This window comes from Watersipora subatra, chromosome 2 (genome assembly GCF_963576615.1).
Source record: "Watersipora subatra chromosome 2, tzWatSuba1.1, whole genome shotgun sequence".
Classification (NCBI taxonomy): Eukaryota; Metazoa; Bryozoa; class Gymnolaemata; order Cheilostomatida; family Watersiporidae; genus Watersipora; species Watersipora subatra.
In genome coordinates this window covers 15,240,167-15,258,018 of record NC_088709.1, presented here as the reverse complement: position 1 = coordinate 15,258,018, position 17,852 = coordinate 15,240,167, and the positions used below count along the sequence as shown (strand labels likewise).

General features: G+C 36.0%; 1 protein-coding gene across 2 annotated transcripts; it reads right to left on the bottom strand.

Annotated features, from left to right (window-relative positions):
* Positions 1 to 170: 170 nt before the first annotated feature.
* On the bottom strand, positions 171 to 16,060 carry LOC137387770 (stAR-related lipid transfer protein 5-like). Of its 2 annotated transcripts, none has more exons than XM_068074283.1 (7): positions 16,036 to 16,060; positions 4,570 to 4,703; positions 3,570 to 3,622; positions 3,032 to 3,176; positions 2,660 to 2,774; positions 1,027 to 1,120; positions 171 to 533 (listed from the first exon to the last, which is right to left on the bottom strand). In XM_068074283.1, exons 2-7 carry the CDS (start codon positions 4,678 to 4,680, stop codon positions 395 to 397), a joined length of 657 nt encoding a protein of 218 aa, XP_067930384.1. In that variant the 5' UTR covers positions 4,681 to 4,703; positions 16,036 to 16,060; the 3' UTR covers positions 171 to 394. The 2 variants fall into 2 exon arrangements, with proteins under 2 accessions (XP_067930384.1, XP_067930383.1); XM_068074282.1 differs by lacking the exon at positions 16,036 to 16,060 and adding an exon at positions 4,807 to 4,855.
* Between the last annotated feature and the right edge of the window lie 1,792 nt (positions 16,061 to 17,852).

Genomic DNA, 17,852 nt, shown 5'->3' with positions numbered 1-17,852 from the left:
GCGAATAATTTGATTGCCAAGCATATCGCTGTATTTATTCTATATAGGTAAGCACTCAAGATGTCATAATTTAACAGTATTATTGAAAAACTTGCTTTGATAATAGCATACTTTGGTACACTACTGACAAAAAACTATAAATCAACACAAATATAAATAAATACCAAATATAAATAACACACACTTATATTTCAAAGCAGAAAACTAAGTAGCAGAATCAGCGTACAACAATAACTAACAAATAATAAATGCCCAAACAAACAGATTAAAAACTACTGACAACTACTAAAATGCTGACAAATGATTATCACCAGGAGCAGACAATTATTTACATATGCCCTTGCACCTTTTTATAAACAGTTTTAATCATTAAGTAGATAGTGCTTGATTGGGCTTACTTGGCTACCTGCTTTTTGAGGGCAGCATAAAAATTATAAATGGCATTTGGCACAGCAGCATTGACAACTGATACAGGAAGGCGACCCCCGATCTCCGAGTGTGCAATATAGACTAGTCTTGTTCTGTTGGGCTCGCTGCAAGTATAAAAGAAAACTTTATTTATAACAGAAAACTTTATATATAACAGTATGCTGAGTTTTGAGGGTTATATTAGCCAGCTTGTTAAATAGGTCATAAGTCATCACACCAGGGGGCACTAAAAATGGTTAGGAGTAAAATACGGTAGACGCTCCTATAACAGAAATTCCACATTTAAGGTAAAAAAATTATAAATCAAAATTAAAACAATCCCATGTTGGAATAAAATAATTGTTTAGCAATTTAATATAAAAATAACACTCTTATTGTCATTGGCCAGCAATTGAAAGAAAACAATACCCTTTAAAGGAATGATAACTTCTTAAAGACAATAAAATATTTGAGCAAAGGTAATCAGTAAACCAAAGTGGCAGCTGATCATAAAATTTGTAAATGACTGAAAATGAACAGAGTAACAAAAACAGGTCAATGCACATCCTGTACAGACAGCAATACTACGGCAAAAAGAGGACAAATGAACTCACTTACCCAGGCAGCCTGCAACAAAGTATGCCACAATAGTGGTTTGTTCCTCTAACATAATCTTTATGTGGTGGACACTTTTCACTGGCTATACTCTCAGCTAAAATAATAAAACTAACTTCACACTGACTATACTCTCAGCTAAAACAGTAAAAGTAACTTCACACTGACTATACTCTCAGCTAAAATAATAAAACCAGGTTTTCAATGGTTATACTCTCATTTGCAGTAGTACTGATAACTTACAATAATACAATACAATAATTTCTCAATGACTATCATCAGAGTTACTTGTACAATAATAACATTCATTTCTCAGTGATTATACTGTCAGGTACAATAGTAATTATTATGCAATTTCCGCCAGAAGCTCGCTATCATGGAGTTCCAGGTGAACACTGAAATCTTTTAGGAGAGTTTCAACCACTCTTTCACTTTAATACTCAAAATTAAAATTATTATACAGCCCTATGAAACCTTCACAAAGTTTGTTAAGTGAGTGACAAGCAGCTGCCAACCTATCCGCAAATGAACCTTGCCTCTCTGTTGTTGTAGTTAATCGGGGCACACAAATGCATAGTACAGAGTTCATCGCATCTTATGGATAGTAAATTTTCATGCAGAGGGCAGAACTAGGATACCACTGCTAGTATAATAAATTATGTCTTTCATTTGATAAAGTGCTACTCAATACTAACTGAGCATTCTAGCAGGAAATGAAGCGAGAGGAAAACTGAGAACATTTGCAATGAATATGCTTTGACAGAAATAAAATGCAAGCGCTATTAATTTCATGTATCGACAATACGATGATTTCTCAACATCCCTCTATTCATTAATTTTCAGTTGACGTCGGTATGGATGAATTTATGCACTTCCAAAGTTTGAATAAAAGGCAGTAAGTGCCTAAGTGCTTAAGAGTTTAGCAGCAAGTCTAAGGCACCACAGGTACTATAAAGTCCCAAACTGAGTATAGTTGATGTACTATGGCACTACAGGTACTATAGAGTCTTGCACTGAGTTTAGGGGAAGTACTATGGCACCACAGGTACAATAGAGTCTCATACCAAGTGTAGTGAGAGTACTATGGCACCACAGGTACTATAGAGTCTCATACTGAGTGCAGTGGGAGTACTATGGCACCATAGGTACTATAGAGTCTCATACTGAGTGCAGTGGGAGTACTATGGCACCACAGGTACTATAGAGTTTCATACTGAGTGCAGTGGGAGTACTATGGCAACACAGGTACTATAGAGTCTCATACTTAGTGCAGTGGGAGTACTATGGTACCACAGGTACTATAGAGTCTCATACAGAGTGCAGTGGAAGTACTATGGCACCACAGGTACTATAGTCTTGCACTGAGTGTAGTGGAAGTACTATGGCACCACAGGTACTATAGAGTCTCATACTGAGTGCAGTGGGAGTACTATGGTACCACAAGTACTATAGAGTCTCATACAGAGTGCAGTAGAAGTACTATGGCACCACAGGTATTATAGAGTCTCATACAGAGTGTAGTAGAAGTACTATGGAATAGTTGCTAACAGGCTAAAAAAAGCTGAGCTAGGTAGGATGGGAATGCAAGCCTGTTGGGCTGGGAGAGCATGACAGGAAGCCAGTTGCAGCTGCTTACCCATAGTTCCCACCATTTTATCATTGTTAACATTGATAATGAGGTCGAGAAAGTCCCTCTGGGATATGAGGCCCATACCAGCGCTGTGGGTCGTCGTTCGTAATAAGTACACTTCCTGACAACAAAAGGCTCTTGTAAACTGGAACACCATTTAGGAGTCATTTCATCCGAGAGGAGTCAAAATCTCTGACAATGAGTTTCTCATACTGATTATAAGCGGGCAGCATATCCTCATTTACTTGTGCCGATTATGGTACAAAAACACTTAAATACAAAAAGATTCCTACACTGACGCTAAATAAATACTTTTACACATCAACAAGTTTAGATTTTGCAGTTAAAAAGGAAGTGGGTTCATCATGACCTACTTACCGGCCACCCCTGGTCCTGAATCATTTCAGCTATTTCAAGGGTTTTAATCGACGAGTCCCACTGTGTTCTGGTTAACTCAGGTCTAGGATGACAATGTTTAAAACATTCCTCAGGGCTAGCCTCTATCAAGCCTTCTCCTCTCACACTACAATATTCTGCTAGTTACACTCGCCAAAGTTGCAAACAATTAAATTTCAAATCATTTTAAACAAACACATTAATTCAGTCAAAAGGCTCCGATTGCAGAATTGATACTGGTGGCTGGTGTAATAGAGATCTATGGTTTTGACAGGCGTGGCACACAAGGTGGGTATGAGAAAGAATTGTAAGCAAAAGAAATAATCACTGACTTTATTTTTTATTAGCTCATTAGTTTTCATTGGGAATTTTTCGTTGTGGGAATTATAAGCCATCGATGTAAGGATTATAACAAACATACGTACAAACGTATGTACGTACGTATTATAACAAACAAACATGAAAACCGTGATTTTTTTTAATGACAAACGTTTAAACTTGAGTCGAGAAAAATGCTTACATTTTTCCGCTGAACTTGTCGGAAGGTCTTGCATGAATAATAAGGCCTTCTTTCTGAAACAAACAAACCTTTTTAAGTAGTAAAATCTCTACATACAAAATTAACTCGTTCCAAGATTTGCATCGTATTTCAAAAACATCGTACTGTGTTTGTTTAAAAATCGAACAACAAATCCTTCAGCTAGTCACACATGGCAATAAATGCATTAAGGCATTATATGTAAAAACGGAAAGATATAAATTCATAAAATAATAATATATAAAGTAATAAGTTTTATGACCACTCTGCTATAGATACACAACAATGACAGTGTAGGTTTGATGATTTATAGGCTCAGATGTATAGGTGGTTATAACCTCCTCCAAGATTGCTTTGGATACAGAGTAAAATGTCTGCTTGAATCTTACATCATACATAGAACAACTAATATACTGGTGTGATAAGAAATATAGGTTTGACTGTACAATGTTTAGTTGCCTAAGCCTACTCTAACAGCAAAGTAAAGCCAGAAGCCAAGCTATAAGAGACTTATCCACAAACAGAAGTGCAAACATGAATTCCGAATCTTGCTGATGCCTTTCATAATACTTATGATAGTAATAATAATGGCATTCTAGTCAGCTGTATGTGATTTTGCTGATGCCTTTCATAATAATAATAATAATAATAATAATGTCATTCTAGACAGCTTTATGTAATTCTATGACAGCTTTATGCTTTAGTTTGAAACCAGATGTTTGAAGCAACTTAGCGGAAGGCACAGAGGCTATGTGTGGAGTTTAGATGGAATCGATCAAAAAAATAGAAATGCCAATCGTTTACGTCTGCGTAAACGTCTGCGTTCACGCAGACTAACAGACACACAATGGCAAAATGGGATGTACATGTATTAATATAGATTTAGACTTATGGCATTGTGAGATCAATCAATATTGAATACTGAATATTTGACATGTAATTAAGGCACAAGCCTGAGTCATGCGTAATGATATGAACTAACCTGGTAGTTTTTGACCAGGTTCCAGCTCGATTCTTCTTCAATATTCTCCAAACACGGGCCAATCTTCCTTTCCAATGCTTCAATTTTAGCAGGTACATTGTAGGTTTCCATTCTTCTTCAATAGTAGCAGCAAACTACAGTAGCAAATTAATCAGTGTAACTAAATGATGAATACATTACCAAATATAGAACTCGTTCATATCAAGTAGTTATCGCTAGAGTACCATATAAACTTACCAACTCACGTGCCTGCTTATACTTACACACAATATCGCTAAAACACTTGTTATAGCAAGCGGACCAAGTTGAGAAGTGCTGCCGATTTAATCAGATACACGTGTCAAAATATATTTATGTAAAGAAATGTAAATGAGGACAAAGGTTAGCCGAGGCGATAACTACAGTTTGACAAAACAGGCTAAGGTGATGAATGATTGTGTGGTGAAAACTAACCAAAACAAACCACAACATTGACAATTACAGCTGCGTGGACTAGTGATATAACATGATGCAAGATCTTAAAGATGATAAAACACACAAATAATGCATCCGAATTCCAGCCTTCATCCACAGCGGTAGAAATGACTGACTAGAGGTAAGATACAGGAAACTAAAAAAGGTACCTGATCACTCAATGATGATTAATGACAAAGTGATCTGTATCAGCCCTCTTGGGTTAAATGTGCCCACGGCAAAAACAACGGTGAGAGCAACAATTGCCCACCTCCACTGACTAAATAAAACACATTCCTTTCGTATTCTGAAGTTAGTCATATTACACAACGAAGTGATTAGAAAACTCTAGCTCAATAAGAAAACTAGCGATATAGCAATAGTTTATCTTGTACATAATGCGTTTCAACTCCATAGCCACTCAACTCTAAATCTTAGCAACAATTGTGAGGCTAAATAGTAACCAGTTCAATCATTCTCCATCAGTTAAAATGACTTGTTTCACTTATTTAATTAAGTTTTACGGAGTCATCGAATTTATACAATGCATCTATGAAATATATTTTCCCAACTCGATAGTAGTCAGCACTAAACAGGTCGCTAATAATAACAGCTGTTTGAATAATTGTACTGTTTGTCATTTTCAGTGTTATCTGAAGGGTAAGAAGCTTGCCAATTATGTGCTCAAAATTCCTGTCGTGCATAATTTTTACATTTGTGGATTAATAACAGATTTCTGTTGCAGAACCACGTGTGGTTATGTAAATTTCTATCAGGCTTCATTATTCCAAAACCGAGATTACCCTCTCAACAGAATGGAAAGTGGTCTAAAAAACACACAGATGAGTGATTGATTGCAAATTTTGACAGATGAAAGCAGCTGTTGGCTTTTCCTAGTAAAAGCAACAATAACTTATCCATCACCAGTTTATCTGCAAACTTGAGTTCCTCCTGCTCTGCCCTACTGAGCACACGATAAGCTGTTGAGTGATTAGAATGGCTAAACTAACATATTTCAAGTTCATCGCATTATCTGTGTGACACCCTTGCCGTTAAACTGTGAAATATAATCAGCCAACTGTGAAGACTTTTCATATTGTGTCCCCATAATTCAAGTTATCTTCATAAAACAATAGTACTTTTTATCTATAAGTATTTATAGATATACCGCATGTAGACATTTCATTGATTTTTACTCACTGAAGTTGAGTTACCTTCTACCTCATATAGATCAAGTAACAGTATAATTCCAAGCTTTACCAGTGGTGTTCGTTCGCATAATTTGAGCATACTCAGACTACTGCCTGAGAATAATATACAGAGCCAGATTACAATTTTGTAGAATTAGATATTTCCTACTGTTTGAATTTTCTTTTCAGAGTTATGTTTTCTAACTTTGATGTAAAATCAACTGTTGTTTCAAATGTGAATTGAGGATTGGAATAAATCCCAACTGTATAAACACTATTAATGTAACGTGCAATGAATGGACAGAGCGATTCATTACACTCTCAGTTGAATTATGTGTATCGAAGAACTATATACATGCTAACACTTCGACAGCCTAGCTAAAACGATTGCTGTACACAGTACCAAACAAACATTGAGAATTGAGCTAAAAAAAAGCAAATAAAAACCAGAAAAGCTAACTAAAATTTTGAATGATATGGAAAAAAAAAGAAATACAATTCGTTCCTGTCATATTGTCACGCTCTATCGTCACATGATGGTCAAGTGACCAACACTTATTATCTCGTTACAAGTGCTCCACAAAGATCTTGATCGCGGGAGGTAATAAAAAACTTGGAGCCTCGAAGAGCTCAGAGCCGAGCTGATTATCTAGATGTTCCCTGCAAACTTTTACCTAAGTTGTGAGTGCAGTCATTTAGGCTAGCCCACCCTTGAGTTATATTGATACAACAGATCATACAGTAACTATACTACAATTACTAATGGTTACAGTTGGTCATTTGAACCCTGAAGGGGAGCTGTTGGAGCTTGCTAGTTTGCAACAATTTATTGATTCGGTGTTGAATTTTGTGTAGAATGGATTTCGGTGTTACCGGCTGTGGCCAAGTTGGTGACTAGTCTAGTGGTTTGATGCAAACTGTGGCCTATTTCTGGTGTGTGGTGTTGTCAACCACTGGTGCCTTGACCTTGGTACTGTGACACAAATGTTCTTGGGCTTGCCTTTCCCTCACAAATAAGGTATGCAAGAAACCAAAATAAAAGTGGAGGTTTGAGAACTTTTTGATCGTTGTTATTAACAGGACCTGTTGAAAAAGCTGATAGTTCCCCTCCTGCTAACAACCCTATATGAAGGAAACAAGATCGTCCTTTGGAGGCGCAGGGTTTGTGAAGATATTGTTGAAATCCTTAACCAGTTTGAGGGTGAAGAAAACTCAAGAGAGGCTGCCCAATATACTGGAAGAACTTGACGAGCATTTCAATACAAGAACAAACGCCCTGTGTGACTGGTATATGTTTTGGCTACTGACTCAGCCTGAGAGTGAACCCTATGATATGCACATGAAGAGACTGAAAGCTCAAGATGTTACTGTGATTTATGGAAGCTAGATGATGATTTTTTGTCACTGTGTATGAGGTATGAACAATCAAAAGGTAAAAGAGAAGCTTCTACAGAACTCGGACATCACACTACTTGAGGCTACTGACCTCATCAAAAGATAGCAAGAATTAAATGAAGTGCCTGACTGTGAGTGATAAGTCAGTCCCTGCTGCTAGTAAAAACTCTACCCACCCCAGCTCTTACGAAGATAACCAACTGTACAGTCTGCGGTTACGAATCAAAAATACATTTTGATCGACTTTTAGAGTTGCTTGTGTCATTCAAATTTTCTTTTGACATTTGCCTAAGTGAGACTTTTTTGAATAGGAATTAACACACATTCTTTCCGATTTCCAATTACATGTTTATAGGTGACAGCCGTCCATCTCGTTGCGGAGGCACAGGGGTCTATGTGCTCAGTAGCATGGCCGTTTTGAACTCTTCAACTGTGTCAATATATGGAGCAGAGTCTATTTCACTGAGGTTTGCCGGGGCTGATGGGAAGCCACTCTTGATCACATCTCTATATCGTGCTCCATCTGCTGACACCGATAAGTTCTTAATTGATTTAGACCAGTACATGGCATCTCCTAATGTGAGGGGGTGGACCATGTAGGGGGTTGGTGATTTTAATATTAATACTATGTCTACCGACTCAGCTGATTATCTTGATTTAATTTACCAGTATAATTTCCAAACTATCATAGATATTCCAACTCGAAAAACTCTGTATTCGGCTACTTGTGCAGATCATATATTAATTTTTATTATTTAAATATTGTTTGTGGCCCAGTAGAAAAGGACACATCTGACCACCAACCTATATTTGCCTGTGTTGATAAATCTTTGATGAGCGAGTCTGAAAAAATTCTTAAACGGAGTTATACAAATTTTAATCCTGACAAATTAAAGTATCTATTGAACAGGGTTGACTGGGAAAATTTGGTTTACCAGATAGAAAGTTAAGATTTGGCTTATAACTTTCTAAACACAACTAAAGAAATTTTTGACCAAATTGCTCCTATAAAGGAAACAACTTGTTGTAAGCTCAAAAGCTTTAAAAACTTATGGATGACCAAAAAGCTTTTTTTGGAGATACACAAAAAATACAGATTGTTTGGCAAGTACAGAGCCTTTAGTCCTAATTTAAAAAAGAGCTACATAAAAGCTAGAAATAAAGTTTCATCCCTTATCAAAAAATCTAAAGCTGATTATTATTGTAATGAAATATCAAAAATTAATGACTTGAGAAAGCTATAGAATTTAATAAATAATGCTTGTGGACGAAACCGTGGTAAAGCTCAACAAATTACTATGCTTTTAAACTCCAACTCCAAGGAATTAACTGATGTCAATCAAATAGCTACAGAATTTAACACTTGCTTTACAGAAATAGGACCCCGGCTTGTGCAAGCTTTTTCTAATACAAATATAAAGCATCAAGCTTCAGGGACAAATAAATTCCCAAATTTTAATATTGTAGAAGTTCATGAGTGTACTGTTCAAAAAGTTATCGCAAATCTAAATGAACACAAAGCTGACGGCATAGATGGAATTCCCGCAAAATTAGTAAAAGCATGTTCACTTGAGTTATCAAAACCTTTAGCCTACATATTCAACATGAGCATAAAGCAATGTGTTTTTCCCACAAAAAATAAAATGTGCTAAAGTTTTTTCCATATTTAAAAACAAAGGCAATAAGCTATTATCTAACAACTATAGACCTAGTTCTATTCCACCGGTTTTTTCAAAAATTTTTGAGCATCTTATTAACTAACAAATCCATAACTGCACTATTAAAGAAAACATTATTGCAGAAACTCAATTTGGATTTCAGAAAGGGAAAGTAACTCATGAAGCATTGATAGAGTTCGCTAACAATACACTTGCAGCTTTAAACAACAGTCTATCTGTTTTAGATATATTTATTGATTTCTCGAAGGCTTTTGATACAATAGATCAATCCATCTTGATTGATAAGCTAAAGCAAATAAATTTTTCTCAATTGATTTTAGAATTAATTTATTTAACAAAATTATTTATCTAATCGCCTTCAAAGTGTTATAATATCTCAAGAATTATCCCAACCTTTAGTAATTAAATGTGGAGTACCACAAGGATCCATTCTTGGACCAACACTATTTTTGTTATATATAAATGATCTTGTAAAGAGTACTGATAAATTTAAAACTATTTTGTTTGCTGATGATACTAAACTATTCTATACCTCTAAAAATTTAACTAAAGATACAACTATAATAAACAAAGAATTAGACATGATAAAAAATTAGTGTGATCAAAACAAACTAACATTGAATGTTGACAAGACTAATTTCATAGTTATTCAAAATCCACAAAATAAATTTCGATTAATTAAAAACATTTCCATGAATGGAGAAAACATATTAATGACGGATAGCATAAAATCTTTAGGAGTTACAATAGATAGTACACTAAACTGATCAAGTCACATAGAGCTATTGAGGAAACCACTACGACAAAGCGTGGAACTTATTTACCAGGCCTCACTCATCTTACCAAAAATGCCTCTTTTGCTTTTATATAATACTGCTATATATAATACGGTAAAATAGTTTATTGCTTGGAAGCATGGGGAAATGCTCCAATGAGCTATTTAAACAAAATTTTGGTCATCCAGAACCGATTGCTTAGAATAATATATCATAAAAACTCTTATTTTCCATCAACTCCTTTGGTTAAAAGATCTCGTGTTTTGCCTATACAACAACTATACAAACTAAGAATATGCAGTGTCTGAAGTGGAGAGAGATTCTTGGGGGTACTCTCTGTCATGCCAGGAGGGTAGTGTCCAGGGCCAACGGCCCTGCTTGCCGCTCACAGGGTGAGTCTGAGAGGGGCGTGGCCCTTCTCAGTAGAGGGAGGTCCAGGGGTACTCCCCCGAAATTTTTTTAGCACGAATGCCCCTAAATTATGCTGTTTTCCATAACTTAAAATCCTGAGTTGTGTTCAGTAAGAAATTAAAAGTAGGCTTAGCTGCACAACCTGTGTGCTCTATGACTATGGAGACTCCAGGTTGTGATGTGAGTGAGTCAAAAAACCCTATGGACAGTCCACACAGACCCCAGACACAAGACAGTCCCATCTCCAAGCCGCCATGATTATTATTATATGATAAGCTCAGTCACTCACTATTTTTGTAAATACAGACTCTAAATTCATGACAGTCACTAATTCTTACTCACCTTTAAAGAAGTTATCTATTGGCCCATGCTGTTTCATTATGAATTGATAGAAAACTTATCGGTTCTCAGGTTTTTAATAAAACAATTTAGTTGATCGGCTATAATAGCAAAAAACTGACTGAAGAAATTAAAGATCAGTAGCGTAATTCTCTCATCCCAAACACGTGCACTGTTTTCAGTGTAACAAACTCGAGCTAATATAAGTTCAGGAAGAAAAGGACAAAACAAGTGAATATTTCACTTCATTCCGGGTTTTACCGCATTTAATAAGATACTAGCTGTGCCACCTGGCGTTGCCCGTGTAGTAGAAGAGTATTTGGACAGAAAATTGATTTGCATTTAACATATTACAACATTTGCCATTCTAACTTTCAAACTACATATCATGAGAAAAGTTTTTTGTCTTATAAACAATGAGAAGTAGTGAGAGTTTTGCTATTAGGCAGCGAGCGAACAGGTGAGCGAACAGGTGAGCGAACAGCTCATCGTGACGTTATGCTATGACCCGCGTCACACGTAAAGCAGTTAGGTATTGCTCTGATATAATGCCTTATATTGGTCAACCAGCAATTTCACTTCCATGGTCCAGTGGACTAGGCGTAAGACTTGTGCACGGCTTGGTCCGAGATCGAATCCACTTCGGTACGGAATATGAGTTTCAAGATTATAAGATCTATAGCTGAATAACCGACATATACCGGCATAGATATAGTAAACCCTAGATTGGCGAATAGCTATCATTACAATGGAGTAAAAGTGAGGCCTATAATTGGCTGTTGTTTTCACGACGTTACGTCGTAGTGATGTGCATCACAGCATCAAAGCCTTCAATTGAGCAATAAGTTTAGTAGTGGAAGCACGCTTGGCATGCTAGTTTTTAAGTCATAAACATAACAATAAGACCAAATTCTTAGTGAAATGTCATCAGAAGAGACCACAACACCCCAGGTATATCCAGAATTGCCCATAACAAAACAGAACTTCAACTCAAAACGAGAAGTTCTCAACAATATCATAAGCTATCTATGCCGATTAAAGACACCAAGCTGAAAGCTGCTAGTGAAAAATAATAGGAAAATCATCATCATTTCGTCATTGGTTTTGAGTCAGCAGCCAAATCTGTACATGACATTGCTCAATATCTTTTCAGCAACTACCCTTACATCAACTACTTCCTAACCTTTAAGATCAACCAGGATCACATTGAGATTCTGTTTTCCACAATACGATCTAAGGGTGGCTATAACAATAACCCGGATGTGCAGTGCTTTAGATCTGCACTTCGAGCACTGTTCATAAAAGCAGATATCACACCAAATCCCAATGTTAACTGTATTGATCTGGATGTGAGCAGGGCTGAAAAAACTGGCCAACTCCTGCTACATTCTCTGGCTAGAAAGAAAAAGAAAGAAGAGACAAAAGCTGAGGAAGGTGAAGATGAGGAGTTCGGTGATGAGGATTTTTTCTAACTCAAATGTGATGAGCGTATCAAGTTCTTGACCGATGTCGAAGTAGTGGGAAGTAGAAATAGTGGTGACATAACCCTAATCTCAGTTAAAAACAGAGGAGGATTGGTGACCAGATTGATAGGCCGAATATGAATTGCTGCAGAAAAGTGCCTACGTTCACACATGGAGAGCTGTGGTATCACACAGAGAGCTTTTAAACAAGTAACATCACAGACAGTAACATATGTTTTATTACATAACCTCCATCAAGGTTTTACATGTACAGTGCATGCCAGCAATCTACTCAAAACTATAGTAAATCGCTATACTAAAATCAGAAAACACTATGCCGCTTCAAAGCAGGAATCTAGCTCAACCAACCTTAGACAAAAACTATCTCGTCTAGTTATTTTAAGTCATGTCTAATGGGTGTTTAATACAGGGGTCCAGCGTAACTGCTTCTAAACCTCATTTGATTCATTAGTTTGTTATTAGTTTAATTTCTATTTGGTCACTCTTTGTATTATCAATGATATAGAAGCTTCTAAATCATTGGTATTATTCATTACCATGTGTGTAAGATTCTTGCCTTTCTCATCCAAAGTCATTACAGTCATACTTCGACTTACGAACTTAATGCGTTCAGAGACTGAGCTCGTATGTCAATTTACTCGCATATTGGTGCAATTTATTTATATATAAAACAATTAAATATATATTGATAGGTTTTCATACCTATCATACCATACCATGCATGAAAATGCAAATAAAACACTCAAAACAATATATTGTAACAGAAAGAACATGTTGGTTATTGTCCTAACTTACCACATGCTTTCAAAAAGCAACAAATAAAATTAATGCAAGGAAATGTGATTAATTAAAATTTAAAATTAAACACATACAATAGCAGCTAACGCTAGCATTTGCCAGAGAGGGAGAGATAAGTTATCCTTCGTTACAACATTTGACTTTGATAAATTTAAATTTTATCCAAGTCTTAAAAGACAAACTTAAAAGCAAACCTAAAAGCAAACTTTAATCTTTAACTTAACGCAATTAAAGTTTCTTCGGCGTTCATTGTTTTAAGTTTCTCGCTGGTTAGCTAATTTTTCATTTGTTTCGCTTTCATGACCAGCCGGCCGTTTTAAGAGAAACCTATCTAAGGACGTTTGCCTTTGTAGCCCTTTCAACATGTTGCGATCAGGACGAACACAGGTGTTGTCACCAAGGGTTAATGCACGACCGCTAGCCAACTTGTCCGAATGTCTATTTTTTATAGTCTTGATAGATAGCACCGGCCATTTTACGTAGCATCGTTTCAGTTACGCAGTCACCGGCCAATTGTTTGTCTTTTATCTAAAACCTGAGCAGTCTCTCCATCAGTGGTCGTGAAGATCGCTGCATCGTTTAGAAACTATGGTTAGTCCTTTTGCAGACTAAATGCCTTGAATATAATCCTTGTGTTTGATAATTGTGGATGTATTTCTGTCATATTGTTGAGCAAGCTCAATCACGCATACATCTTTTGCATATTTTTCAATAATTTCCCATTTAATATCAATTGTTATCATTCGCTTTTTCTTTGCACTATCTATCCTTTTACTGGCAAACTTTCGGTCTACGCACGGTACTTTTAATTCACATAATTCTGCACTGAAAATCGCGCACAAAAAACATGGTACAAAAGTATAATCTGAGCAGTTAAAAAATACAGAGTGATGCTGTTCTCATAAAACACCTCCGACATACTTGGCAACTGTCTCATGTGCTCGTATCTCAAACATGGCTCGTATTTTAGTGCTAAAACTTGCTTAAAAGCTGGCTCGTACCTCAAGTTTCTCGTATGTTAGGGCACTTGTAAGTTGAAGTATTACTGCATATAAGTTTTACATATTTTCAATAAAATATGCAGTCTCAGACGCACAAACTATGGAAAAATTGAGCAGTTTTAGTGCTAAGTCAATAGGAGTTAATAGATCAGCTGATTCGCTTTGCACATCACCATGACGTTGCGTCATGCTAATTATAGGCCTCACTTGTTTTGATTATTCGCATATCTAGGGTTTACTATATCTATGTATACCGGTATACGATACGACGACATACTTTGAGAAATATATAGTAGATGAGCAACCTTATATGATGGGGTACGCGTCCTCGGGAGTACCCCCACTAATTCTTCTTAGGGGTACGCCGTACCCCTGCGTACCCCCCCCCATTTCGAACACTGAGAATATGTCTTTTAGCCTTCACACAATTTAAATCTCAAACTAACTTGTCAACACATTACAGCACTCGCCATTCGTTATTTTCATTACCCCTTCTACCCTCCTCTACTGGTGGCCATAGATGGGTTGCCTATCGTGTGTCATCAGCATGGAATTCCTTGCCAATTTGGCTAAGAAAAATTGATACGTATGATGGTTTTAGGACTGCTTTGAAGCAGTACTTGCTGGTCTCTCTGTAATAGAATTGTTCCTATTTCTTTTGCTTAGACTATCCATGTTTTCCTCATAAACAATCTCATCTGTTAACTCAGGCTATTCGCCTCGAGTAGTCTTGCTACAGCATAGTCTATAGTAACAGTTATAAAAAACCAACACCGTGGCCATGAAGACCAGTAAGATGGTCAGATTGGTCAATACAAAGCATAGAAAAAGTTTGTGGTACAAAACATACCAGACCTTTTATGGTGAAATTGCACAGAAAGGGATGTTTAAACTAGTAGACACTAGCATCCAAGCCAATCTACTGCACCTGAGTGCTGCCCAGACAGTAGGTTGGGCAATCAGACCAAGCAGGTCCAAGCTAGTGGACTACAACAAAGAACCCCATCGAAAACCATCTAATCAGTTGTACTTGGCCACAGTAGACATGACAAAATATCATCTTTCTCTGAGCTTTCGGATGATAGTAGGTGCTCCTAGAAGCACACATATCTCTGGCAAGTACCTCCGACTAACTGAAGATTTATTAGGAGCCCATTACATTGGTGACATTGATAGTGATATGAAAACGGATATAATCTTGGCACAAATCAGTCAGGTCTGTAGTGCTTTGTGTGAGGACTATAAAGCAGATATAGTAGAGCTATTAAATTAATGTAATTGTACTATTGTATATACAAATGTTCTTGTAATTAAACATACCCCATACTCTTATGACAATGGTTTCCATCCTTTATGGGAAAAAACCAAATGTTGTATTGTTATGTATTATTGTCACATAATAGTTAAGTGACCAACACTTATTAACTGAAGATATTAAAATAGCCTTATTGCCTCAGAGTTGTCTTATTAACTTCTTATGGAAGGCAATATGAAAAGTCTTCAGTCACAAAAAGCACAGAGTCAAGTTCATTATCTAAAGTCCGTCATATAAACTTTTACTTACATTATGAGTGCACTCATTTAGGCTAGCCTGTCCTTAAGTTATATCAAAACAACTGACCATACTGTTAATTATGCCACATTTGTTCCAGCCCCCTCATCCAATACATTTACGTTGCATAACAAGCAACTATTACTCAACTTTATTTTCAGCATAAAATGAAAAAGCTAGTAACGCATTATTCAGACTTAAAAAAGGAAAGTTTTATCATAATTTAGGGTCTATCTAGCAAACATAATTTGGAAGGCGAGATGCTTCTTCTCGTTTCCACTGTGCTGAAAGTCGTCGTTTATAGGTCTATGAGGCCCTTTTTAACTATATTCAGCAATTCCATACTAGTGTTACCAAACCACAAAATGTCAATCATTATCAAACCCACCAACTCGTCATTATTTGCAAACACAAAACGAAAGCGAAAAAAGACGCGTTCAAAGTCCCATGTACGCTTCGCTATATTTTCTATAGCTACGCGGCGTAAGCAATTACGTACACAGTATATACCCCTGTGCAATCGTTTCCACACGGCTCTGACACCCGCAACTCTTTGCGAGCTATCTTAACGAGTCCATCAAGAGTATTTCCGAATATTTGCATCATGATGATGTGATGCCCTATGCGCAGTTCTGTTTAACGGGTCGTTCTGTTTAGTTTCTTCTTCAAAAAAACATTGTCATGCTGAACAAGAAGTCCAAATATTAATAATTTAACGCAAATTTTGTAGTTTTAGTAAATACTAGTAGTATTTATTGTAGATTGAACACTCAAATTGCTTGCTAAACATCACTCCCAAAACATCTATCCAAGAAATTTTGACAAAAGGATAGCTGAAGGCTGTTTTTCGTTTGCTGAAATTGTGAATAACCATTTTACTTATTTTTATTTGACAGTTTAGATTGTTTATAAAAATTTAAATTTTTGGCAAAGACTGGTTCTGCGCCATGCTTTTCACAAAATAGCATGTAACGAGCTACTGAAACCGGTACTTATAAAACATGATACTTATTTTGATACTTTTCATGTTTAAAATGATTGGCTTTTACAGTTTGTAGAGACATTTTTAAAAACTATTAAACAGTCAACATTACGTAGTAGATAAATTAGGTTTTTTCATCATGGTAGCAAAACCTGAGCTATATTCAGCTAACCTTTTTTTAGTTCATTTGGAGATCAACTGATGCTATGCTCTTGTGAAGCAAAACAATCATACAATTAACCTTTTTTGGTTGATTATTTAACCAATTAACCATTTACGTTGACTTCACATAGTGGATAGTTTAGACAAGGCTAAAAATGCAGTCATTTCACTACAAAAGGCTTTTTGCAGTGAAATAGCAAGTTAAATATTTGTTTAGATTATCAAGGTATGAAAAATCCTTTAAAAAAGCTATTATCAAGCACTTTCCTAGAGGGAATAAATGAAAGTTGAAATATAGCGCGAAATCAAGTTGCAATATAGGCTACCTTTGCTAAAACCTTTGCTTAACATTGCTTCAGGCAAACCCCTAGTTTACAAGCTTTTAATTGACATCAATCCAAGTGTATTGCTAAACAAATTTAATTTGCGAACTTAAATTGCTCCAATATCTGTGTCGTAATTTTTACATAGTATGAAGCAAAAACTTTGCATAATATTTTTATGTTATGGTGAATACATTATAGGAGTTTCTACTGGACATAGAACATCGAAAATTGTATTATATGTACAAAAACAAAATTGATAAAATAATCACTGGTTAAAAGACCTTTTTATTATTACATTTTATTAGAAACATGGCGTAAGCTTAAAAATTTTCAGGCTTACTGGAGAATGAGTAATAGATATACACTAGACATAGTCTAAATTAGCCTAACTGATGTATTTTTTATTACTTTTACATTTTATTTTCAATTCTTATAAATTTGTTTACTTGTTTTACAACACTATTTTTCTAAAAAATTTAAACATCGTATGTTAGGGATTACTTTGCATGTTGAGACAGATTTTTGCTCAAATTTTATGTAATAATGTCCTAACAAAGTATGTTGAGGTGATTGTAAGTCAAGGTTGGACTGTAGAGGAATTTGATAATCAAAGCAGACGATGCAGCATTACTAGCCGCATATGCTTTTTTATCATAAAAGACATGAACAGTTGTTAGTACTATGTCTATAGGCATGCCTAAGTGTGTTCTCATGGTATAAATGCTGTCTTAGTAA